The sequence below is a fragment of the Schistocerca cancellata genome, chromosome 2, assembly GCF_023864275.1.
Source record: "Schistocerca cancellata isolate TAMUIC-IGC-003103 chromosome 2, iqSchCanc2.1, whole genome shotgun sequence".
In the NCBI taxonomy this organism is placed as follows: Eukaryota; Metazoa; Arthropoda; class Insecta; order Orthoptera; family Acrididae; genus Schistocerca; species Schistocerca cancellata.
In genome coordinates this window covers 989,582,831-989,608,474 of record NC_064627.1, presented here as the reverse complement: position 1 = coordinate 989,608,474, position 25,644 = coordinate 989,582,831, and the positions used below count along the sequence as shown (strand labels likewise).

At 44.2% G+C, this 25,644-nt stretch overlaps 1 protein-coding gene and 1 non-coding gene across 2 annotated transcripts in view; one reads left to right on the top strand and one right to left on the bottom strand.

Annotated features, from left to right (window-relative positions):
- Positions 1 to 25,644, bottom strand: part of LOC126160360 (cyclic nucleotide-gated cation channel alpha-3) — a 638,264-nt gene that overhangs the window by 53,832 nt on the left and 558,788 nt on the right. The window contains exon 8 of the mRNA XM_049916902.1: positions 687 to 861. Coding sequence (XP_049772859.1) covers positions 687 to 861 — 175 coding nt within the window. The remainder of the gene's footprint in view (positions 1 to 686; positions 862 to 25,644) is intronic.
- Positions 19,781 to 19,854, top strand: Trnas-cga (transfer RNA serine (anticodon CGA)). Its single transcript has one exon. It is a non-coding gene; the product is annotated as a tRNA-Ser (tRNA).

Genomic DNA, 25,644 nt, shown 5'->3' with positions numbered 1-25,644 from the left:
ACCGTCATCGAACCCATCGTTCTACCATTCCTAGACCGGCAAGGGAACTTGCTGTTCCAACAGGACAATGCACGTCCGCATGTATCCCGTGCCACCCAACGTGCTCTAGAAGGTGTAAGTCAACTACCCTGGCCAGCAAGATCTCCGGATCTGTCCCCCATTGAGCATGTTTGGGACTGGATGAAGCGTCGTCTCACGCGGTCTGCACGTCCAGCACGAACGCTGGTCCAACTGAGGCGCCAGGTGGAAACGGCATGACAAGCCGTTCCACAGGACTACATCCAGCATCTCTACGATCGTCTCCATGGGAGAATAGCAGCCTGCATTGCTGCGAAAGGTGGATGTACACTGTACTAGTGCCGACATTGTGCATGCTCTGTTGTCTGTGTCTATGTGCCTGTGGTTCTGTCAGTGTGATCATGTGATGTATCTGACCCCAGGAATGTGTCAATAAAGTTTCCCCTTCCTGGGACAATGAATTCACGGTGTTCTTATTTCAATTTCCAGGAGTGTAGATCAACCCCACACCTCAGAACAGTATTGGTGGCTTTAGATACCAGAACAGAGGAATGACATACACATATTTTCCAGACAGGTAAATGTCTCGACAGTAATGAATATCGCAGCAGATCGTAGCTGGTAGGAGAAAGGGGCACGAGAACGAAGGCGGGTGGACTGGTGCTTACCGGGAGGTGGGGCTGAGCGCGGGGCTGAAGAGCGAGTTGGCGGAGTAGGGCGGCGGCCCCGAGGACGAGCCTCCGGTGAGCAGCGGCTCCAGCGGCGACACCCACATGTCCTCCAGCGGGATGCGGCCGCGCGACTCCACCAGGCCGGGCGTCGACTGGCTGCGCCCCATCGCCGCTGCAAAACCAACACCACCACAGTGAGTCTGCCGCCTCGTGACACTCACAGCGCCTAACAAGCTATACACATCAACAGGGGACCTGGAGGCGTACGGCATCTAGGTACTCGGAGTGAACGCACGGATTTCATTTACTGCAGCACTAGAAGCATCTCTAGCTCTACTGTCTCGTTCGCCTGACTAAATAACTAAGATATCTTCCACTTAAGAGCGCGTCATTTACGACGGCGGCCGAGTTTAGGTTCGTTCTGCGCATCTGACGTCACAAAACACAGTCAGCCAATGAACAGAGAACGACGTTGCCAGCGCTCGACTGCAGTGCAGAGCACAGACGAGTGTCTTCAGTTTTAGAAACGTTCAGTCATGAATAAAGTAATTGAACAAAAGCAATGTCTTGGTAGCAGACTTTCTTTTATAGAAAGTTTGGAAAAAGCATTCTTTATACCAATCACTTCATATTCTATTAATTAATTAAACCAAACAAGCAATAAGCCTCCTAATTCAGGCGATAGGTGTTTCTATCATTCTCACTAACCGCTTTTTCGCAATAAAGAACAGCGGTAATTGTTTATTTCCTATTGTACTTCGACGAAACGTGAGTAATTCATAGTCATACCAACAGTGTTTGTCAGTATTTTGCGTGATATTTTAAAGTCCTCCGCCGGGAAGGCTATTGAATGATGAGTTGCGTTACCGTATAGGTTAAAGTGTATGGCTGCTAAGCGAAAGGTTCTGAGTTCAAACCTTGTTCGGTGCTCCTTTTTATTTAAAAACAATATCGAAGTGTCTTACTTCAGGTAATTTTTTGAAATTTATATTGGCAACTAAAATCGACCATACGGAAAGTATACGCTATGGACTTTTACCTCTGCAAACCCTTCAAAATTTCGTGCAATGGTTTACTACATCTAATGCTGCACAACAACTGCGCTGAACATCGAAACAAAATTAAGTCATTAATGGGGGGAAGGTATCAGTCAAGAAGATTTGTAAAAATGAAATTTTTGGGCCAAATAGTTTTTGTGAAATCGAATGATAAACTGTGTCAAAGCAGTCGAAACACCATGTGTCTGCACAGACGAGCAGTGCAGTGATGACAGAACCGCGCACAGCGCGGAATGCGGGAAGCAGGTCTCTGTAGCAGCGAAAGGGTTAATGCGGCCATGGTGGCTTTACTTCATGAACTTCATAAAACGTAAGTTTGCGAACTATATTATGGCACTGCTTCTCTTGGCGCGTACAACTGGCAATGCAGCAATCTCCTGCGTCTGGGCGGTCATGCGCGAACCGCCAAGATAGAAGAATTGAACTATAACACTCGATCAAAAATGAATGTGGAGCTATCAGTTGCTAATTATCCAAGAGTATCCACACAATAGACTACAACTAGTGAAGCAACTAACCGACCGAAAACAGGTATTAAATCCCGTAATCATAATCCACACACATCAAACCTTCATCCACCCCATCGCTACCTACGTCAATGTAGAACAGACTTCGGCTCCTTCCAAATTTTATCACTCCCTACAAATCGTTGAACAACATGCACTCCACCTCGCATTTCATTTCTGACTCTCTTCTTCCAACAGTGTCCAGTACCAGATCAGAAAGTCTCCACACCACCTCAAACTCTTGGACACATTCAGATTTATTACACCTTTCTTGAAGTTGAGTCCAGACACCCTATTGTCTTCCCCATCCTTGAGAATCCTGTCCAGCTGTTGCATCTGTATCACCACATCATACCTTGCCTCCATCTCCAAGTCCGCCGCACGTGGTCTCGCGGTAGCGTTCTCGCTTCCCGAGCACGGGGTCCCGGGTTCGATTCCCGGCGGGGTCAGGGATTTTCACCTGCCTCCAGATGACTGGGTGTTTGTGTTGTCCTCATCATTTCATCATCATCCAGGAAAGTGGCGAAATTGGACTGAGCAAAGATTGGGTAATTGTATGGGCGCTGATAACCATGCAGTTGAGCGCCCCACAAACCAAACATCATCATCATCATCCATCTCCAAACTCTCCATTTCCATTTCCAGAGTAATTACAGCTGCCTTACCCTGTCAGATCATGAACTCATCCCTAAAATTTACACTTCTTTCCAACTTTAACCTGTTCTACACGTCCCATCCCAAAAGAACATTGCGACCCAGCTTTTCCTTTTCGAGCCAGTATTTTACTCAGGAGGATATAAGGTGAACATCAACAAAAGCAAAACGAGGTTAATGGAATGTAGTCGAATTAACTCGGGTGATGCTGAGGGAATTAGATTAGGAAACGAGATACTTGAAGTAGTAAAGGAGTTTAGCTATTTGGGGAGCAAAATAATTGATGGTGGTCGAAATAGAGAGGATATAAAATGTAGACTGGCAATGGCAAGGAAAGCGTTTCTGAAGAAGAGAAATTTGTTAACATCGAGTATAGATTTAAGTGTCAGGAAGTCATTTCTGAAAGTATTTGTATGGAGTGTAGCCATGTATGGAAGTGAAAGAAGGACGATAAATAGTTTGGACAAGAAGAGAATAGAAGCTTTTGAAATGTGGTGCTACAGAAGAATGCTGAAGATTAGACGGGTATATCACATAACTAATGAGGAGGTATTGAATAGAATTGGGGAGAAGAGGAGTTTGTGGCACAACTTGACAAGAAGAAGGGATCGGTTGGTAGGACATGTTCTGAGGCATCAAGGGACCACCAATTTAGCACTGGAGGGCAACGTGGAGGTTAAAAATCGTAGAGGGAGACCAAGAGATGAATACACTAAGTAAATTCAGAAGGATGTAGGTTGCAGTAGGTACTGGGAGATGAAGAAGCTTGCACAGGATAGAGTAGCATGGAGAGCTGCATCAAAACAGTCTCAGGACTGAAGACCCCAACAACAACAACATCTTACTCATCTAACATCTACATCCGATCTAACAGCTCCTTACGACATAGACACCCCACATTTCCATATAATCTTCTCTACAATACTTCCCACACCATAATCCCTTTTCACAATTCCCACAAGCTTCCATTACATCATCGTTATAATGGAAACAATCTACATGACGTCAACATAATCTTGTCATATACATCATCACCTATTTAAATCTCGAATTACTCCATATTAAGATTAAAATCCATGTAAACAGTTGGCTGACGAGCGGCAGTTTGCTCACTGGCAGACCACCGTTAAAAATATAATTATCTCATCACTATCCTTATACCTAATGACTTCAGACGAAGTTATGTGAACATCTTATTTCCAGAGAATCTTTTCTGACATCAGCAACACAATTAAGTTATCTTTCGTTTCCTATCGTGTTACAAAACGTTTGGGAGTGTTTTGAAGCGTCACTCACTTTAGCGTCGTTCTGAGACTGCGTTGGCCTTTCCCCCGTACACAGTTCGAATGGCTGCAAATTATCGATGGCACCGTCGATAATCTACTTATGATATCTGGAGCTACGGTACTATTTCTACTGTCGTGATAACACACACTGTTCGTGGACAAATTGTGTCCATCACACACGGTAAACGAAGAGAATTAATGATACTGGTCGATGTAGAAAGGCGTGAAGAGGGCCGATGAGCTTAATACGCGTCCAGATAACACAATCTACCAAAACATTACCATGAAAACTGAACAAACCATTCGTGGTAGAGCTCTTAATGTCATCCTCTGGTAAACTATATGAACGAAAAGAAGAGACTTATTTTTCATAAGGAGCACACACGCCTGTACTGCCGATTAATATGAACATTAAACGTTAGATTTTCGTACTTTTTGCAACAGCAACATGAGTTCCTGTTTGGAGATCGATACGGAAAAAGTAAGATTCAGAATGTCGTACTTAAATCATCTTGCTTTCCATGCTTGCAGAAAAGGGAAACTAAAATGAGAAAATCATTTGTTGAAAGACGCTGTTCTTTATTTTTTTTATCCATGGATGATGTAGCATATTATGTGCCATCTTCAGTAGCGTAACTCATAATATGACTGTGTTATATGAAACTAGGAACATTCTGGGGTTGACAGCTGAGTTCAGCAATGTTGAAATTTTTGATCAAGCAGCATTGGTATTTGTGTTTACTCCAAAAAGGGAAGGACTACAATAAGCTAAATAAGTTTAAGTATATAGGAATTGCGTACACAGGTAAACTGTAAACAGGTCTGTAGAAGTGTATGTCCTATGACACTGACATCCAAGACTTTAGCAATTTTTGTATTAGACTAATATATAAATCACAAACTAACCGAAGATAACATGATGCTGCAGCATCGATGGATGAAGGAGTAATAAATCAGCAGAGTATTACAAAAAGTGAAATTACTTCTCCAATTATCTAATTTGTCTTTTTACAACTATCAAGCATCGTGTATCTCATATCCACCAATGTCATATACTAGTTTGCTGCTCCAAGTGTTTTGCATTCTAATAGGCCAAGGAGGTAATGACATATGTCTTAACAGTCACTAAACTGCCTTTAATATATTGTTAATCATATTTCGCATATAATCATCAGCCATACGTGGCAAAGTCAATGAATGACTCAACGACTGGGATGGGAAGCAGAAACTGTGATATGTGTAGCAACTGGACTCCCTGATCTGCTGATAGTGAAGTGACCATATCGGATTGTGCCTTCATCAGCTGCAGTAAATAAGCTGGAATTGTTTTTACCTGGACGATAGGTGGCAGCTACAACCATCACAAATAGTGGTAAGGTTAGGTCGCTGTAGTGTCACCGCTGACACAGTGTGGATTACAATTGTACATGTCTGAATTTTTAACGGAGAGTCGTATTTAATGATCAGAATAGTCTCAAATAAATTTTAATTGTGCATGTGAAGAATTTTGTTTTCCCAATTGATTGTCGTGTTTATTCTGTTGCTGGATCAGTATTTCAATAATTGATGTACGTACTGCAATGTTATTCAATAACTGCATCCGGATATTCAGTAGAAAAAGGATTTAAGTAATATTCCTGATTGCAGCTTGTAGTGTTGTTTACTTTGGGTGTGTACATCCAAAATGAGCAGCAGCGGCCAATTAACAAGCATTTTTTGAATTTGTTGTTTATGTTAATTCCACCAATAAAATTATTAGCGGAACGTACTTGTATTCATTACTGAAATAAGCATGCTGATACGAATGAGTGCATAAATGTACACATTCATTTGAACTTTTATGTCATTGACTTGGGTGCTGTTAAAGCTTTGTTGCTGTGAAGCTACGTCAATATATGCCTGCGTAGCTGTTAACTAATTGATACAATATAGCTTTAGTAGACGAATATTGCTGACCATTTAGAAGTAAGGGGACTCTACTTAGGTTTTCAAACGGCAGTTCAAATGGCTCTGAACACTATGGGGCTTAACTGTTGAGGTCATCAGTCCCCTAGAACTTAGAACTACTTAAACCCAAGCAACCCAAGGACATCTCACACATACATGCCCGAGGCAGGATTCGAACCTGCGACAGCAGAGGTCGCGCAGTTCCAGACTGTAGCTCAATCGGCAGTCGTGGCAATTGAGGTATCCGATTGTACTATAGTAAATCTATGTATTTGTCCAATATCCACTCAGCTGTTGTATCAATTGACTATACAGTACAGGTTGTCAGCTATTTCATTGAATTTTCGTAATAGCATATTTCACTGTAGTGCCAGTTCATTTTTTGCCTCGTACGTAGTAACATGTGCTCCGTAGGGATGAGCGAGTGAGACACGGATTTGGCGGCCTTAAACCTTCACCACGAACGACTCAAGTCACAGTATAGAAGGACGACGGTGATAAATCTAGCTGACACTGTAGTTACGCGTGTCATCAAACCTCCACATACCTTACGGAAGCCTAATAAGTAATGAGATCGTACACACAATGAAACTGTACCGTATATTTTGCGTCAACATGTAACGTTTTCTACGACGAGGCTGCGAACCGGCTCACTGCGGACCCCCTCCCCTCCTTCGACCCGCTCAATCATCGGCAAGGAAGGCCGCTCGATTCATCACGGCTATGACACGTATCGTTCCCCAGAGCTGAAGGCTTGTAAGATTTTTCGGAGCCAATACGCTGGCACAACACGGGAGACGCCCGCGGCTCGCGCGGCAGTTCACTGCGCACGCGCAGTCTGCGGCCGCTGCGCCACCTGCTCCTCGCCCCCCCCCCCCCCACCCCCCACCCATTCGCCTGCTGTTTCGTGCAGTTCCCTCCGCGCGCCCCGGCAGTTACTGTGTTGTCGGAAACGCGCGCACGCCGCAGCGTTCATCCATCACCCACCCTAACGATCGGTGTGACAGCCGCCGTAATGCGTTCGGGGCGATCTATTATCCCAGAATCCTGGAATCACTCTTGAGGCTCCAGCAGTGACAGTCAAACAGCTGCTATCGCTGGCCAGCAGAAAGTAACCAGCCGATACTTATTACATGGCAGAAACGTTCGAAATGCATCCTCTGCTTTCTTCCCAATTTCCCTTATAACCGTGGACCGTCTCTAGGGATGGTAATCTGTGCTGGAGGAAGGTTAAAGCATTCGTCAGTACGTATATGGGATGTATAATAATCGCGAAAACTGACATAGATGAAAGTCTATGGTAATAGAAGCAAACTCGTTCCATTAAACATGGGTGTGGTTATGAACTTCCACTGACTTCAGCACGAAATGTTGCCCAAGGTACTACAAACGTATTTGGAATGCTAACTTTTCGATTAAATCCCCATGTAATTGGCCTCTAATTTCATCCATGGTACATGGTTGGGGAATGGGGTTGATGCGTGTTTGGCAAAAGGTGACATCTAATGCACCGATATGGTCTAAAATGGGTAGATCGTGCAGGTCCTTTATCCTGGCATTCATCACTGATCTCAATCCTATGGATTGTTCTGTTAGGGGTCATTTCAGAAGTGAAGCATACATAAGTTCTGTCGACACTGGACGTCGTGTGAAAGAAGGGATGAGCAGTACTTGTTTTGACCAATTTCATCTACAAACAGTAAAATCGAAACTGTAAATATCTGCCCTACCGCTAGAGATAATGCACCTGACAATTCTGGGGAAGGACAGCCGGCATATTGCGCAGTACAATGCGCAGTCTATGACGAGACTGCTTTGTGCCAAAGTTAGTTATTCCACGTGCTGTTCCATTCTCGGAGAAGCGGGGGCTATGTTACAGTATGAGCTCAAATTTCTCTTATCTTAATCCCATGATCGTTACACAACGTACACTGATGAGCCAAAACATTATGACCACTGCCCACCGCAAGGCGGAATTCCTCCTGATGGTGTTGCGGGCACGTGACGCAGTAAGGAAAGAATGTAAGCGGAAGAGAGACGAATGGGCACTCATTATAGTGAAGTTGCGGCCGGAAACGAGAATCTCTGAAACGGCGAAGCTGGTCGCCTGTAGGCGTACTGCTGTCGTGAGCACCAATGGAAAGTGACTGAAGGATGGTGAAATAACGAGTGTTCAACAACCACGTCTCATCGCAAAACTTAGACGTCGGAGGATCCACCACTGTGTAATCCAGGACAGGCAGCGATCTGTGGCAGATCTGACGACGGAGTATAGTGCTGGTGAAGGCGTAAGTGTTTCGGATCTCACCGTTCAAAGGCCATTGTTGAACATGGAGTTCCACATCACTCGATCCCTATATGTTCCTGTGTTGACCCACGATGTCGTAGACACAGATTCACTGAGTTTTCATCGTGGATCAATACAAAAGTGTCGCCAATCTAATGAATTGCAATTGTTGTTTCACCAGGTCGATGGTTAGGTACTTAGACGTTGTCACCCAGGCGAATGGCTGCACGAAACATGCACCGCGTCACAGGCGCAGGCCGGCGAGGGCAGAATTATGCTACGGGGTACACTAAGTTGGGCTTCCTTGGGATCTGTGGTGGTAATCGAAGGCATCGTGACAGCTGTGATCTACGTGAACAATATTGCGGACCAGCTGTATCGCTTCATGCTTGGAGTCTCCCCCTTTGGCGAGAACACCTTCCAGCCGGATATTTGTCCATGGTCTGGAACCGCAAGACCGCTACGGTCGCAGGTTCGAATCCTGCCTCGGGCATGGATGTTTGTGATGTCCTTAGGTTAGTTAGGTTTAACTAGTTCTAAGTTCTAGGGGACTAATGACCTCAGCAGTTGAGTCCCATAGTGCTCAGAGCCATTTATTTGTCCATGTTTCAAGGTCACAATCTTGCTGCAGTGGTTTGAGGGACATTATAGGGAACTCACAAAGATGTCTTGGCCAAAAAAATCTGCCCTATCTGTACCCATTGGAACACATATCGGGCGCCAGCTACGTGCCCACCATCCGGTAATTTTCGGGAATGGTTTGACCTGTGCAGAGACATCTGGTGCAACATACTTCTGGAATCCTATCAAGGATTTGTAGAATCCGTCCAAACAGAGTCTTTGTTGTACTGTGTTTGAAAAGTGGAACAACAGCCCATTAAACAGGTGGTCAAAATGTTTTGGCTCATCAGTACGATGGTAGCTGCCTGGTTGTTGCCCATTGTACCTCGATTACCAGTTAACCAAACGTATAGTCTCCAGTACTTTACCAAACTCTCAATCATTTTTAGTCACATTTCCTCCTATTTTTCCTTTTTTCAGTATGCCTCCTACAGCAGAAAGTAGCATGAACTACTTTATCTGTACACGTTTGAGATAGACGATTCTACTGAAAAGAAATTAATGGCCAGAGTAGATGGTGGTGAAGAGTATAACTGGTCGTGAAGAGCTCACTACATTAAAGGAATACCACCAATGGTTGATGGTATTGACAGCGGCATTAGACTGTCTGCCGATGATGGTGTAGTCTACAGGAAAGTAGTATCACACGAAAGTTGTGAACAAATCAGTGAGGATTTTCAGAAAATAAATGCGTGGTGTAATGACTGGCAGTTATCTCTCAATATTAGTAAGTGTAACCTACTGCGTATAACAAGGCGAAAATCCACATTAATGTATGAGTGCAAAATAAATGATCAGTCTTTGGAAGCGGTAACATCTGTCAAGTATCTGGGTGTCACTATTTGAAATGATCTCAAATGGAATGATCAGATTAGACAGGTAACGGGCAAGGCGAACTCTAGATTGCGGTTTATTGGTAGAATCCTGAAGCGATGCAGTCGTTCAACAAAGGAAATTGCTTGCAATACGTTAGTTCGTCCAGTCTTAGAGTATTCTACGTCTGTGTGGGACCCTTACCAGTTGGGTCTGATTCAAGAGATTGAGAAGGTCCAAAGAAGAGCGGCAAGATTTGTGACGTACATTTATCTATGGCGAGAGCGTTACAAATCTCATAGAAAGTTTGATGTGGGACACTTGCCGATAGACGACGCGCTAAACTGAAGGGGCTGCTCACTAAATTCCGAAATCCGATCTTCGCCGAGGATGTAGAGCATATACACTCCTGGAAATGGAAAAAAGAACACATTGACACCGGTATGTCAGACCCACCATACTTGCTCCGGACACTGCGAGAGGGCTGTACAAGCAATGATCACACGCACGGCACAGCGGACACACCAGGAATCGCGGTGTAGGCCGTCGAATGGCGCTAGCTGCGCAGCATTTGTGCACCGCCGCCGTCAGTGTCAGCCAGTTTGCCGTGGCATACGGAGCTCCATCGCAGTCTTTAACACTGGTAGCATGCCGCGACAGCGTGGACATCAACCGTATGTGCAGTTGACGGCCTTTGAGCGAGGGCGTATAGTGGGCATGCGGGAGGCCGGGTGGACGTACAGCCGAATTGCTCAACACGTGGGGCGTGAGGTCTCCACAGTACATCGATGTTGTCGCCAGTGGTCGGCGGAAGGTGCACGTGCCCGTCGACCTGGGACCGGACCGCAGCGACGCACGGATGCACGCCAAGACCGTAGGATCCTACGCAGTGCCGTAGGGGACCGCACCGCCACTTCCCAGCAAATTAGGGACACTGTTGCTCCTGGGGTATTGGCGAGGACCATTCGCAACCGTCTCCATGAAGCTGGGATATGGTCCCGCACACCGTTAGGCCGTCTTCCGCTCACGCCCCAACATCGTGCAGCCCGCCTCCAGTGGTGTCGCGACAGGCGTGAATGGAGGGACGAATGGAGACGTGTCGTCTTCAGCGATGAGAGTCGCTTCTGCCTTGGTGCCAATGATGGTCGTATGCGTGTTTGGCGCCGTGCAGGTGAGCGCCACAATCAGGACTGCATACGACCGAGGCACACAGGGCCAACACCCGGCATCATGGTGTGGGGAGCGATCTCCTACACTGGCCGTACACCACTGGTGATCGTCGAGGGGACACTGAATAGTGCACGGTACATCCAAACCGTCATCGAACCCATCGTTCTACCTTTCCTAGACCGGCAAGGGAACTTGCTGTTCCAACAGGACAATGCACGTCCGCATGTATCCCGTGCCACCCAACGTGCTCTAGAAGGTGTAAGTCAACTACCCTGGCCAGCAAGATCTCCGGATCTGTCCCCCATTGAGCATGTTTGGGACTGGATGAAGCGTCGTCTCACGCGGTCTGCACGTCCAGCACGAACGCTGGTCCAACTGAGGCGCCAGGTGGAAATGGCATGGCAAGCCGTTCCACAGGACTACATCCAGCATCTCTACGATTGTCTCCATGGGAGAATAGCAGCCTGCATTGCTGCGAAAGGTGGATATACACTGTACTAGTGCCGACATTGTGCATGCTCTGTTGCCTGTGTCAATGTGCCTGTGGTTCTGTCAGTGTGATCATGTGATGTATCTGACCCCAGGAATGTGTCAATAAAGTTTCCCCTTCCTGGGACAATGAATTCACGGTGTTCTTATTTCAATTTCCAGGAGTGTATTATTACCACAAACTTTCAAATCTCGCAATGATCACCGTTCAAAGATAAGGGAAATTAGAAATTAGTGCTCGTACTGAGGCGTTCAGACAGTCGTTTTTCCCTCGCCCGATCCGCGAGTGGAAAAGAGGGGGGGAATATGACTTTGGCGCGAATTGTGCCCTCCGCCACACACTGCTTGGTGGCTAGGGGAGTATATATGAAGGGCTTATGTAGATACTGGTACAAGTCCGTTTTTGTTCATTGTGAGATACAGAGTCCTAAAGTTAAATGAGCGCTGAAAAATCTGCAGTTGAGATGCCAGAAATATTCAAGCATATGGATTCCTGCTAGAGATGAACCTTTCTTTCCGTTTGTTTGGATCATTAATTTCAGAAGCATTTTAGGCAGAAAAGTGGAGGTAATGGACTTGTACCACTATTGAAATAAGCCCTTCATATGTAAATGTACTCTAATACTCGTTGCGGTCGTCTTTGCCGATACTGTTAATGTGGGACTGTCGCTTGGTTGTTGTTTACACGCATTGCGGGATTCGCTGACATCAAGCAGTCTTCCAGGACACGACGCAACAGCGTGCAGACTATATGGCTAATGTTATCTGTTCACTGCCCGCCCCATGTGTCAGCATGATGAACGTGCGACGTTAGAAGAGATGATGTACATTAGACGTGATTGATAAAGATTGATTCTCGCTGCTAGTCAAGGCTCTGAGCACTATGGGACTTAACATCTATGGTCATCAGTCCCCTGCTAGTCAAGGGAACGTTACTGAACGGAAGGGAACGTCACACTCAAACTGCGGTGTGTTCACACTGACTTGAACGTCAATATAACATCACAGGGTGGCTTAACCCAGCATAAATGGTGAAAGTGATGATATGAGATACCTTCCCCTGGTAAAAAGTCGCAGAATACTTCAGAGGTGGTGGAGTGAATGAATCATATCAGACATTACTAAAGGAACTAGAGACAATATAAGAATTTAATAACGGGCAAAGAAAAATTCATAACAGATTTTCTTGAAGAAGACTGTATGCTAACTTTTTCACTCTGCAGAGAAGTGAGAGAATGGGATAAGTCTAGTCCAAATATCACAAAACATGAACATATATGTAATCGAAAAGATAGATACGTATAAACACATCAGACCAGTATAAAAGAAATCCATAGCGCCTTTTCTCATTATTTATTTCTGTGGTTTTCTTTTTAAGTACTAAATAACGGTAAAACGACTGTATTTTTCTCCTTCAAGACAGCTGACTGTTTCACTGTTAAAAAGTTTATTCTTTAAAGAAAGTTGTTTCACTTACTTATGTTCCTCTTGAAACTTCCTGACAGGTTAAAACTGTGTGCTGGACCGAGACTCGAACTCGGGACCTTTGCCAGGTTCGCAGAACAGCTTCTGTGAAGTTTGGAAGGTAGGAGACAAGGTACTGGCAGAAGTAAGGCTGTCAGGACGCGTCGTGAGTCGTGCTTGGGTAGCTCAGTTGGTAGAGCACTTGCCCGCGAAAGGCAAAGGTGTTGAGTTCGAGTCTCGGTCCGGTACACAGTTTTAAGCTGTCAGGAAGTTTCATATCAGAGTACACTCCGCAGCAGAGTGAAAATCTCATTCTATGTTCCTCTTATTTAATCACAGTGTGGCTGTTTCTTTGACAAGGTATACTAAAAGGTAAATAATCTTTTGTTTTCAGGTATGTGGCCACTTTTTGTGTAAAATAATTCAGATCCTCGTGGAATCATAAAAACAAAACAAATAATAAAAAGTGTGCTTATTCCGTGTTGCTGTTAATACTGCATAACAACATACTACTGAAACTATTTTGATGTGTACGAAGGAATCCTACAAGGACCTTCAATGAACGCAAACGGTAGTGACATAACAACATTTCTTGGTAGCAGCAGACGCTGTATTTTACATGTAACTCAAAATACAAGAAAGATAAGAAGACACAAAGTACCAAAACTAGTACTGCAAAATGAGAATGTTGGAGCATGTTTTACTCTTGCATATTGTACCATTTGTGGAGACCAGAATCTCTTCTGTAGGTATCAACATGGTTCCGAAAACAACGTTCTTGTGAAATCCGGCTCACACTGTTCTTCCACTAGATCCAGAAAAGGGAGATACAGGACCCTAGGTAGGTGCCGTGTTCCTTGACATGAAGAAGGCGTTCAATGCAGTAGTGCACTGCTACCTAATGACCAAAAAACGAGCACACGGCACACGAGACCAACTGTGTGGCTTCGCTGTAGTAATTTTAGCCAACAGAACACGGCAGGTAATTCTAAATGGAGAGAAGTCTTCAGACGTTAAAGTAATGTTGGACGTGCCCCAGGGGGGTGTTATAGGACCATTATTTTTTACAATATATTTAAATGACATAGTAGATAACGTCAGATGTTTTATGAGGCTTTTCGCAGATGGTGATGTTGTACACAAAGAAATCGCAACTCTACAAAATTGTAGCGAAATGCAGAGGATCCAGCCAAGGTGCAGGAAGAGGCAGTTGACCCTCAAGATGAACAAGCATAACATATTACGAATACAAAGGCAGAAAGACCCTTTACTGTATGATTACACGATTGCAGAACAATCACTGGAAGCAACCACTTCCATAAAATAACTAAGAGTGTGCGTACGAAGTGATCTGATGTGGAACAACCACCTAAAATTTATCACGAGTAAGGTATATGCCAGACTGAGATTTATTGGACTAAACCTCAGGAAACGAAGTTCATCAACAAAGGAAGCAGCTTAGAAAACTCTCTCTCGACCAATACCTGAATATTTCTCGCCAGCGTGGAATCCATGTAAGATAGGATGGATAGAGGAAACAGAGAAGATCCAAAGAAGAGCAGCACATTTTGTTTCAGCTTCATTTAGTGAAAGCTTCACGGAGATGGTAAGTCAGCTTTAGTGGCAGACGCTACGATAGACGCATTCTGTGTCACAGAGTGATCTAGTGTTAAATTCCAAGACCATGCGTTTCTAGATGAGTCAACCAATATGTTGCTTGCTTCTACGTATATCCCGCCGAGAGGCAGTGAAATAATTAGGGAGATTTGAGTCCACCTGCAGGCTTACCAGCAATCGTTCTTCATGCGAGTTATACGCAACTGGAACAGGAGAAGGGGAAACTGACAGTGGTCCACAAAGTACCTTGCGCCATACACCATAAGGTGGCTTGCTGTGTACAGACGTAGAAGTAGATGTAGATGCAGAAATATCGTGGCGAGAACAGGCTAACTTCCAATACAAGAAGACGACGTCACTGTTCCTCCACCAACGTCAACATCAAAATTATCTACGGGAGAATCCTTGACGTTCATGTTCCATTCTGTCCTCATATAGATCGCTTTCCAATTGACGTATCTAAACATGAAAACATTCCACAATGCAGTTCAGATGGTAACGTTCAACGCGACGGGGCGGAACGGAACATCACCACCATTAATTCTCGGGAAGCCATGAACACTCATTTTACAGTACTGGATATTGCAATTTTGTGTTTCCTTAGTCTTTATTTTATTGTCTTCATTGTCTTCGTTCCACATTGTATACTTTCCTCTGAGACTGATATTTTCTCGTTTGAATGTTCTTTCACAAAAAAGTTGAAAAATCTGAAAGGGAAAAAGATTTAAGTTTTACGATGCATAGACAATGAAAAAGCCTACACTGTGTGTAAATAAAAACGTTAATTCATTACACAGTTTTCTAGACATAATAATTAACAGCAAGAAAAGCTCTTTAGAAAAAGAAAAGGTTAGTTTTTTGACGTTATTTGGTACTTAGAACGAAAAAAGGATACAGTGGATATGCTAAAAAGACAGTGTGAATTGCCTTCTGTTTTTAGTTTGATGTGTATCTCTGTATATATTTTCTCTAGCAAATAATTGTCGAAATATGACAGATTTTCGTATTTGTTTCACTTCTCAGCAGTTTACCATTCACACTTTGCCAAGAAAATCTGTTGCGAACATAGACATAGGCATCCGAAAGGGGGGGGAGGGTTAGGGGGTTGGGGACAGAGCAGGAGGGGGCATTTTCCCCATCCTGAAATTTGGGGGTATCAACTCTTTGTCCGCAGCTCGTGGTCGTGCGGTAGCGTTCTCGCTTCCCATGCCCGGGTTCCCGGGTTCGATTCCCGGCGGGGTCAGGGATTTTCTCTGCCTCGTGATGACTGGGTGTTGTGTGATGTCCTTAGGTTAGTTAGGTTTAAGTAGTTCTAAGTTCTTGGGGACTGATGACCATAGATGTTAAGTCCCATAGTGCTCAGAGCCATCAACTCTTTACTCATTACAAGCCTCTCGCACATTTATAGCAGTGATCGTCTGCGATGCCAGTAAATCACAGATTTAGCATTTCAGTAAGCTTTGGGAAATGCTGTAGCTTTATCAATCACCATATAACTTAGGTATGTTTGGTTCTCGCTCTGTCAGAGTAAAATGCAGGCGGCGGTTCGAAACTGCCTTGAAGCCCTCTTCGGGGAGTATTAAGCCGGTTTTTTATGTGAATTATTTCTGTCACAATTTTCCCAGTCATTTTAATTTCCGTTTGTATATCATACTTTTTTTAAAATTTCAGCATCAACCTAACACTATTGTTATATAAATAAAACACTTTTCTAAAGAACTCGTAGAAGATCCTAAATTTTATCATAAGAAGCAAGTAACTCCAGAACGTTAAGTCAAAAATATGTCATTCATATTGGTATTAATAACATAAAATGAAGTACTTTGCATTTACTAATGAAATATGCATGCCAATTATATATCAAACTAATCTACACGAGAAATAATGAGCGAATACCTGTCAAATAACTGCTGTGTGGTTTCTATCTGCTACACCGAATCCGTTATACTCGTATAAAAAAACGGCAGTTTTAGAATATTGGCCCGTTTTGAATAAATTTCTGGGGGTGCCCACTGTTAGGATTACTACTTTGGCCGGTAATAAGCTTTTTCGTTGCTAGTAAAATGTGAAAGTGCATTCAGACTTTTTGCATCACTGATGGCATTCCATAACGTCTTTATTGATCTGGGCTACGCAAAGTAATCGTAGTAACACACTACGATTTGGCGGCGACGTCACCTTTCGTTCCGTTTCGTAACGTGTATTATGAATCGACTTTAAGTGTGTTCTGCGATGATGTTTCAAAGGCGATGAAAGAAAGCTCCCCAACACGGGTATTGCATAAATTGTACAACTGGAACCACGAAAATCACGTGAAAATCGGCGTAATCTGAGACGAGCAGTGGCCGTCTGGTTAAAGGGTTCACGCTGCGCGCTGTGATTGCCCCGTAGACACTGCTCGGCGATTTAATTACTGCTGTCCAATAGCTCAACGTGGACCTCAAATCGAACTGTTAACAGGGTGAATACTCCGGTCATTTTCCGAGGCTGGATGTGAAATTGGTTGTAGTTACACCCACACTTGCCTACAGACAGACCGGCACAAAGCAAAAATAAATAAATAATTGCAACAGCTGTTTTACTACGAGATCTGAGGTTCTTAGGTGTCGCTCCGGATGTACCAAGGTTTCCTAAAAGTGGAATGTAGGAGGTTGGGGCAAGTAGAGGCAATTCCGGAAAATAGATAGAAAGAAAATTCAAACTACCTCACTGACAGAGAAAGGAATTAGATATGGCCTTATTGAAGGAATTCTCACCATACTTGCATGAAAAGACTAGGGGAAACCACGTAAACACATACAGCATTGTATGGTGAGGACTAAGCCGCCAAGTTTGACGGCGTGTTCCTTGACATCCGGGAGGCACTCGATTCTGTCCTGCAGCGCTGTTATGTGAACAAATTACGAGCTTACGGAGTAATGGGTCACATTTGTGACCGAATTCAGGACGCATAGATAGAGTGTAACACTCCGTTCTCAACGAAACAAAATCGACAGATGTAAAGGAATCCTCGGGGTACCGCAAGCGAGTATTGTAGGACTGTAACTGTTTGAAATTCCTGTTAATAGCGTAGTGGATATTACTATAGGTTCCGTAAGAGTATTCGATGAAGAAGCAGTGATACATAGGAAGCCTAGTATACCACGAGATTGTAGCGAAATGCAGGGAGACTTGCTGAGGACTGACAGTTGGTCCAGGGACAGGACATAAAAAAAGAAAAAAATTAACGTATTGTCCATATGTAGATAGAGAGTCAGTTCTGTTACATGATACTATTGGCAGCCTATGTCTGTACATAGTTAATTACGGTAAAATACCTTGGAGTAACGATCCGGTAGGACAAAAAGTGGGATGACGACACGTAGCAAGAAAAAGATTTCGGACCGATATTCGTTGGGACAATCTTAAGACAAAGTAAATTTGTCAACAAATAAATGGCTTACAAAACGCTGGGACGCTCACCAAGTAGGGTTAGTAGAAGAGACAGAACATATCCATCGAAGACCGGCACGTTTCATAGGGGAATCTTTTACGTGCTCGCTGTGACAGCATTACAGAGATGCCAAACAAACTCCACTCACAGACGCAACAAGTGAGGCGTTATACCTCGCGGAGAGGTTTACTGATGAAATTCGGGGAGTGCATGTTCCAAGAGTGTCGGTCAAATTTTATTTGCTTCCTGACACGTCTCGCGAAATGATCATGACAAGAAAATCACAGAAATTAGAGCTCATACGGTGGTCTGTTGACAGTCGTCCTTCCCACGTACCACACGGGAAGATGCAACATAGACCGAACCTGTACGTAAGACACTCTGAAAAATGTTACCGGTGAAATAGGTAACGGATTAAGATTAAAATCATTGTTTTTAAATTCATTTTTTTCTACAGGGTTAAGAAGATACTCGCCACCTGCCCAAAAGCAAACACTAGATTTGAAGCAGATGTCATCTACTTGCGATAGACGACTAAAAATTATTTTTATTTGAGAAATGATTAATAAAAGCGAGATATATCAAATAAGAATATGAAAAACTTTCTAAAGATCAAGCATTATATGTGTGAAGAACGACAAGTTAGTGCAGTTTGATTCCATAATTCTAGTTCTTAGCAATACACACTCCAATATTTGTACATAAAATTATTTGCGAGCATTCGATGGATAATATTTACACTACGAGTGAGACTAAATGCTATTACTTACAGGGAAGTAACACTGAATTAAATTCAAATGTAAGTAGTCATTAGAAAACTTGTTTAGCAACATTAATTAGCAGTATTTTTCAACATATGTACTTAAAAGACTGATATTGCAACTAGCAGCTGATACAATTTTCAGTTAGAACTAGAATATTACGGTATTACTACAGTCGATAAAGTAGTTAGAAAACTGAGCAGCTGTATGCTTAACTACCACAACAATATGGACCACCATTCCATGACGTCACAAATCAATGACTATGGGGCTTTCCTGCACGCACAGTAACAAGATCTGTTTTGCGGTTGGTCTGATAACGGGCGTGGGAGCAGTATCCGCAGGAACTGCCTTCTTTCCGTTTTGGTCCACGTTTACCTACATATAGCCTCGATTCGTCTTACAAACTCAACAAATATTCTGCAATTCTAAAATGATGAATCATCACAGTCATGCTGAAAATTGATTGTCCCTGTCTCAGCATTGAGGTTTACGTTTCTACCGAGGTGTCGTCCGTGTTCATTGGAAACCATGTTAGTGATGTACGCTCTTCTGTCTCCTGTTCCAGTCCCTAGTTTGTCTTGGAGTTCAAGATAAATTGAGTAGAATGCTGTCTCCAGAATGAGATTTTCACTCTGCAGCGGAGTGTGCGCTGATATGAAACTTCCTGGCAGATTAAAACTGTGTCCAGCGACCGAGACTCGAACTCGGGACCTTTGCCTTTCGCGGGCAAGTGCTCTACCATCTGAGCTACCGAAGCACAACTCACACCCGGTCTCACAGCTATACTTCTGCCAGTATCTCGTCTCCTACCTTCCACACTTTACAGAAGCTCTCCTGCGAACCTTGCAGAACTAGCATTCCTGAAAAAAAGGATACTGCGGAGACATGGCTTAGCCACAGCCTGGGGGAGCTTCTGTAAAGTTTGGAAGGTAGGAGACGAGATACTGGCAGAAGTAAAGCTGTGAGACCGGCCGTGAGTCGTGCTTCGGTAGCTCAGATGGTAGAGCACTTGCCCGCGAAAGGCAAAGGTCCCGAGTTCGAGTCTCGGTCGGTGCACACAGTTTTAGAATGCTGTTGTTCATTCAGTTAACTGTCAGTTTCAGGAGGTTACAACTGTGTGTTACTTTCTTTTGATAGCCTATATATCCGTGCATATACGTAGTTCTTAGTACATATGAGGATTTACGATGAGCATTCAATAAATAATGCGACACATTTTCGGTTCAAAAACTGCGGAATTTGTTGTGGGACATCGTGGAATATTCCTGCTTCAGGCCCTATAGTTCCATGAAGTTCCGGCTGGTGGCCGGCGCTATACATGGCGTTAAAAATGCAGTCTACAACGGAGCTGTGTTCCAAGGCGAGAGCTGTATTGAGCTTCTTATGTCGGAAAAACCGAGGATCGCAGATACTGAAGTCGCACTAAGAGGAATTGCTTGCGTGTTAAGAGGCTGATCCTGACAATTTTTCGTCGAACATCGTCACAGGCCATCAAACGTGGATTCATCACCTCGAACCGGAAACAAAACGGCGATCCATGAAGCGACGCCACACCACCTCCCCTCCACACCCTCAGCCGTTAAAGTCATGACAACGGTCTTCTGGGACTCTAAAAGGGTTATTCTGTTTCATGTCCTTCCTCACAGTGCAACAATCAACTCTGAAGCGTATTGTGCTAGCCTCAGGAAATTGAAGAAACTACTTCAGCTTGTTCGTCCACACAAAAATGCAAAAGACTTCTTCTTTATTACAACGAAAGGCCTCACATAATCTCTCCTCCCGAGAGGAGCTTACAAAACTTCATTGAACAGTCACTCCTGATCCACCTTACAGCGTTGATCTCACACCTGCTGATTTCCATTTGTTTGGCTAATTGAAGAAAGCACACCGCAAGAAGCAGTATGTGGAAGATGGGGAGGTTATATGTGCAGCAAGACGCTGGCTCAGACCTCGACCAGCAGACAGGTACCCTGCGGCTATACAGTACTTCCCAGTAAAGTGGCGTACGGCAATTGCATTGAACGGAGATTATGTTGGAATATATGGTTTTGTAGCCAAAATAGTGAGAAATGATAGGTGGTGTATTCTAATCCTGAATGAAACTAACCTGCTTTCATAAAAAATTGCTGCATTGCTTATTGAACGCAACTCATATTAGCAATAATTTGAATGTAGCTATTACATGTAGCACGGAAATGAATTGCTTTGTAGTGATGAAATAAATAATGCGTGTCACTTACACAACCAAGCAAAGTTTTTCATAAAAATTAGTAAAATATTAGAATCGAAATAAAGTGTTATGACGATCATGACCAGACAACAAAAAATTTACTGTATTGTAATGTCACAGTCTCTAACTAAATTTCTGTGTGTTTAACTCAACAACAGGAAAAGTGAACACATATAACGAACTAAACCTTTCTATACGAGGAATAAAAGGACTACAACGACACTATGGTGTACATGTAGTACTTTGACAATCGAGAAATGAATGTTTAATTTTGTGAAAAACCTCAGAATATAGCCAACAGAATTTATTTATTGTGTCAAAAGCAAACAAAGATGCTTATGCGTGAAAGCATAGGTGGGTGATCCGACGTTCCCAGTACACACCCGAGTTCTGTAAACGTAGCATACTTCGGCTGGTTCCTACAATGTCCCCAATAATCGAAACGTTTGAGGTACGATTTACAGAAGCAAGCTGAAAACATAGCGAACTGATAAGAAATTAGGAGTTTCAAATGGTTCAAATGGCTCTGAGCACTATGGGACTTAACATCTGAGGTCATCAGTCCCCTAGAACTTAAAACTACTTAACCCGAACTAATCTGAGGACATCACACACACCCATGCCCGAGGCAGGATTCGAACCTGCGACCGTAGCGGTTGTGCGGTTCCCGACTGAAGCACCTACATCCGCTCGGTCACTCCGGCCGGCAAGGAGTTTCCCCCCATAATCAGCGATTAAAGCGAGTTAGAGAAAAATGAGTAGAAGAAGGGACAGGATGGTAGGACATGCGTTAAGACATCAGGAAATAACTTACATGATACTAGAGAGAGCTACTCGACGGCAAAATTATAGGGGAATAAGAGGTTGCAATAAGATCACCAGATAAAATGTTAGGCACCGCCTTAAAAGAGCAAAATTGCAGTGCTGTGAGTGGTGTGGAAGTGGTAGAAGGCGACCATGTGAGACTCCACTGATGATGTAAGCCATGACAGTGAAGTGGCTGGCACGGAACCAGCGCAGTACAATGGGTCAAAGTGGACTTGTGACAAAATGGCAGGAGGCAGCTACCCACGATCACACCTTGATTCAAGTTACCCACTTTGTGGGTGTATCATAACGGACTGCAGAGCGTGTCTACAAAGGTGTAGTGCTCGCAGCGTTGTAACAAAGCGGAAGAAGAGTGATCGTAAAGAAGATCCTGACTGTCAAGAGGGACGAGTTACATGTCTTGACAGTCGGCTTCAACCAGACAGTAAATCCTGCTGTCAACGAATGCAGATTCATAGAAAACAATTTCCGAGGGAACATAACTGTAATGGACATTTGGAGACACATCCCTAGCAAAACACCGTACTTACCACGTAATACACACCGAGGTGACAAGAGTAATGGAATATCGATATGCACTCATACAGACGACGGTAGTGTCGTGTACACAAGCTATAAAAGGGCAGGGTGTTGGTGCAGCTGTCTTTTTTACTCAGTCCACGTGAAAAGGTTTCCGACGTGATTATGGACTCACGACTGGAGTTAACACGCTTTAAACGAGTAATGATAGCGGGAGCTGGAGTCATGGGACATTCCATTTCGCATATCATCAGGGAATTCAATATTCGAAGATTCTCAGTGTCAAGAGTGTGCCGAGAATACCAAACTTCACGCATTACCTCTCACCACGGCCATCTCAGTGACCGACGGCCTTTTTTAACGTCCAAGAGCAGAGGCGTCTGCCCAGAGTTGTCAGTGCTAACAAAGCAACATTCCGTGAAATAAGCACAGAGAACACTGTAGGACGTACGACGAACGTATCCGTTAGGACAATGCTGGGAATTTGGCGTTAATGGGCTGTGGTAGCAGACGACCAATGCGAGAGCCTTTGCCAACAGTACGACACCTACATCTACATCTACATTTATACTCCGCAAGCCACCCAACGGTGTGTGGCGGAGGGCACTTTACGTGCCACTGTCATTACCTCCCTTTCCTGTTCCAGTCGCGTATGGTTCGCGGGAAGAACGACTGTCGGAAAGCCTCTGTGCGCGCTCTAATCTCTCTAATTTTACATTCGTGATCTCCTCGGGAGGTATAAGTAGGGGAAGCAATATATTCGATACCTCATCCAGAAACGCACCCTCTCGAAACCTGGCGAGCAAGCTACACCGCGATGCAGAGCGCCTCTCTTGCAGAGTCTGCCACTTGAGTTTGTTAAACATCTCCGTAACGCTATCACGGTTACCAAATAACCCTGTGACGAAACGCGCCGCTCTTCTTTGGATATTCTCTATCTCCTCCGTCAACCCGATGTGGTACGGATCCCACACTGATGAGCAATACTCAAGTATAGGTCGAACGAGTGTTTTGTAAGCCACCTCCTTTGTTGATGGACTACATTTTCTAAGGACTCTCCCAATGAATCTCAACCTGGTACCTGCCTTACCAACAATTAATTTTATATGATCATTCCACTTCAAGTCGTTCCGCACGCATACTCCCAGATATTTTACAGAAGTAACTGCTACCAGTGTTTGTTCCGCTATCATGTAATCATACAATAAAGGATCCTTCCTTCTACGTATTCGCAATACATTACATTTGTCTATGTTAAGGGTGAGTTGCCACTCCCTGCACCAAGTGACTATCCGCTGCAGATCTTCCTGCATTTCGCTACAATTTTCTAATGCTGCAACTTCTCTGTATACTACAGCATCATCCGCGAAAAGCCGCATGGAACTTCCGACACTATCTACTAGGTCATTTATATATATTGTGAAAAGCAATGGTCCTATAACACTCCCCTGTGGCACGCCAGAGGTTACTTTAACGTCTGTAGACATCTCTCCGTTGATAACAACATACTGTGTTCTGTTTGCTAAAATCTCTTCAATCCAGCCACACAGCTGGTCTGATATCCCGTAGGCTCTTACTTTGTTTATCAGGCGACAGTGCGGAACTGTATCTAACGCCTTCCGGAAGTCAAGAAAAATAGCATCTACCTGGGAGCCTGTATCTAATATTTTCTGGGTCTCATGAACAAATAAAGCGAGTTGGGTCTCACACGATCGCTGTTTCAGGAATCCATGTTGATTCCTACATAGTAGATTCTGAGTTTCCAAAAACGACATGATACTCGAGCAAAAAACATGTTCTAAAATTCTACAACAGATCGACGTCAGAGATATAGGTCTATAGTTTTGGGCATCTGCTCGACGACCCTTCTTGAAGACTGGGACTACCTGTGCTCTTTTCCAATCATTTGGAACCTTCCGTTCCTCTAGAGACTTGCGGTACACGGCTGTTAGAAGGGGAGCAAGTTCTTTCGCGTACTCTGTGTAGAATCGCCTGCAGCGACTCTCCTGGGCTCGTGACCGTATTGATTAGACTCTTGGCGAGAGAAAAAACCGTGGCCTGATCAGATGATTCCCGATTCCAGTTGGTAAGAGCTGACTGTAGGATTCGACAGTTGGTAAGAGCTGACTGTAGGATTCGAATGTGGCGTAGACCCCACGAAGCCATGGGCCCAAGTGGTTAACAAGAAACTGTGCAAGCTAGTGGTGGCTCCATAAAGGTGTGGAATGTGTTTACATGAAATGGACTGTGTCCCCTGGTTCAGCTGGTCATTGACTGTAAAAGGTCTTGTTCGGCTACTTGGAGACAATTTGCAGCCATTCACTGACTTCGTATTCCCAAATAAAAATGGATTCTTTATGGATGACAGTGCGCCATGTCGTGAGGTCACAATTGATCGCGATTGGCTTGAAGAACATTGTGGACAATTCAAGCAAATGATTTGGTCGCCATGTTCGCCCGACATAAATCGCATACAAAATTTTATGGGACATAATCGGGAGGTCAGTTGGTGCACAAAATCATGTACTGCCAACACTTTCATAGTTATGGAAGCCTACAGAGGCAGTATGGCACAATATTTCTGCAAGAGACTCCCAACGACTTTTCGAGTCCATGCCAATTCGATTTGCTGCACTACACCGGGCAAAAGGAGGTGTGACACGATATTACGACGTACCCCATGACTATTGTCACCTAAGATGGTGCACTCGCAAAATACCGCAGGTCACAACGCCATCCATATAAGGTCGCCCATCTTCCAAGAACGCAGATACAGGACAGTAACTGATTGAAGCTGTGGAGTGTGGCCTACCGACTTCCGAATATGCCTCTTGTCAAGCGATGAAAGGCTAAGAGTCCACAGAACCCAGTGAAGTGTTTAACCGGCAGTGGAGAAGAGAAAACAAGAAATCGACCATAGACATCCTTTGTTTGGACACGACCCTCAACAGCCAAGACTGAGGCCATGAAAAAGCTTCCTACAGATAACTACGGCAATTCGTTCATCTCCCAGAACTCGCTGAGAGGAGCTTTGGCGAGACTCCCTAGTTGAAGACAATCACATAACGGTCAAGGAGGAAATAGCCGAAGGTTCACACCTGTCATACGTGACCTGGAAGACTTTGAACAGACTGCGAGTTGGGGTGTCAAGGTGCAAAGCCAACCTCAGGAAGTGAGGCTTCGGCAGTGAGCAAGAAACCTGTCAGTGTGGTGACGTACAGAACGAACAACATCTGCTAATCTGCAGGAACCTACCGCTGCATACACTA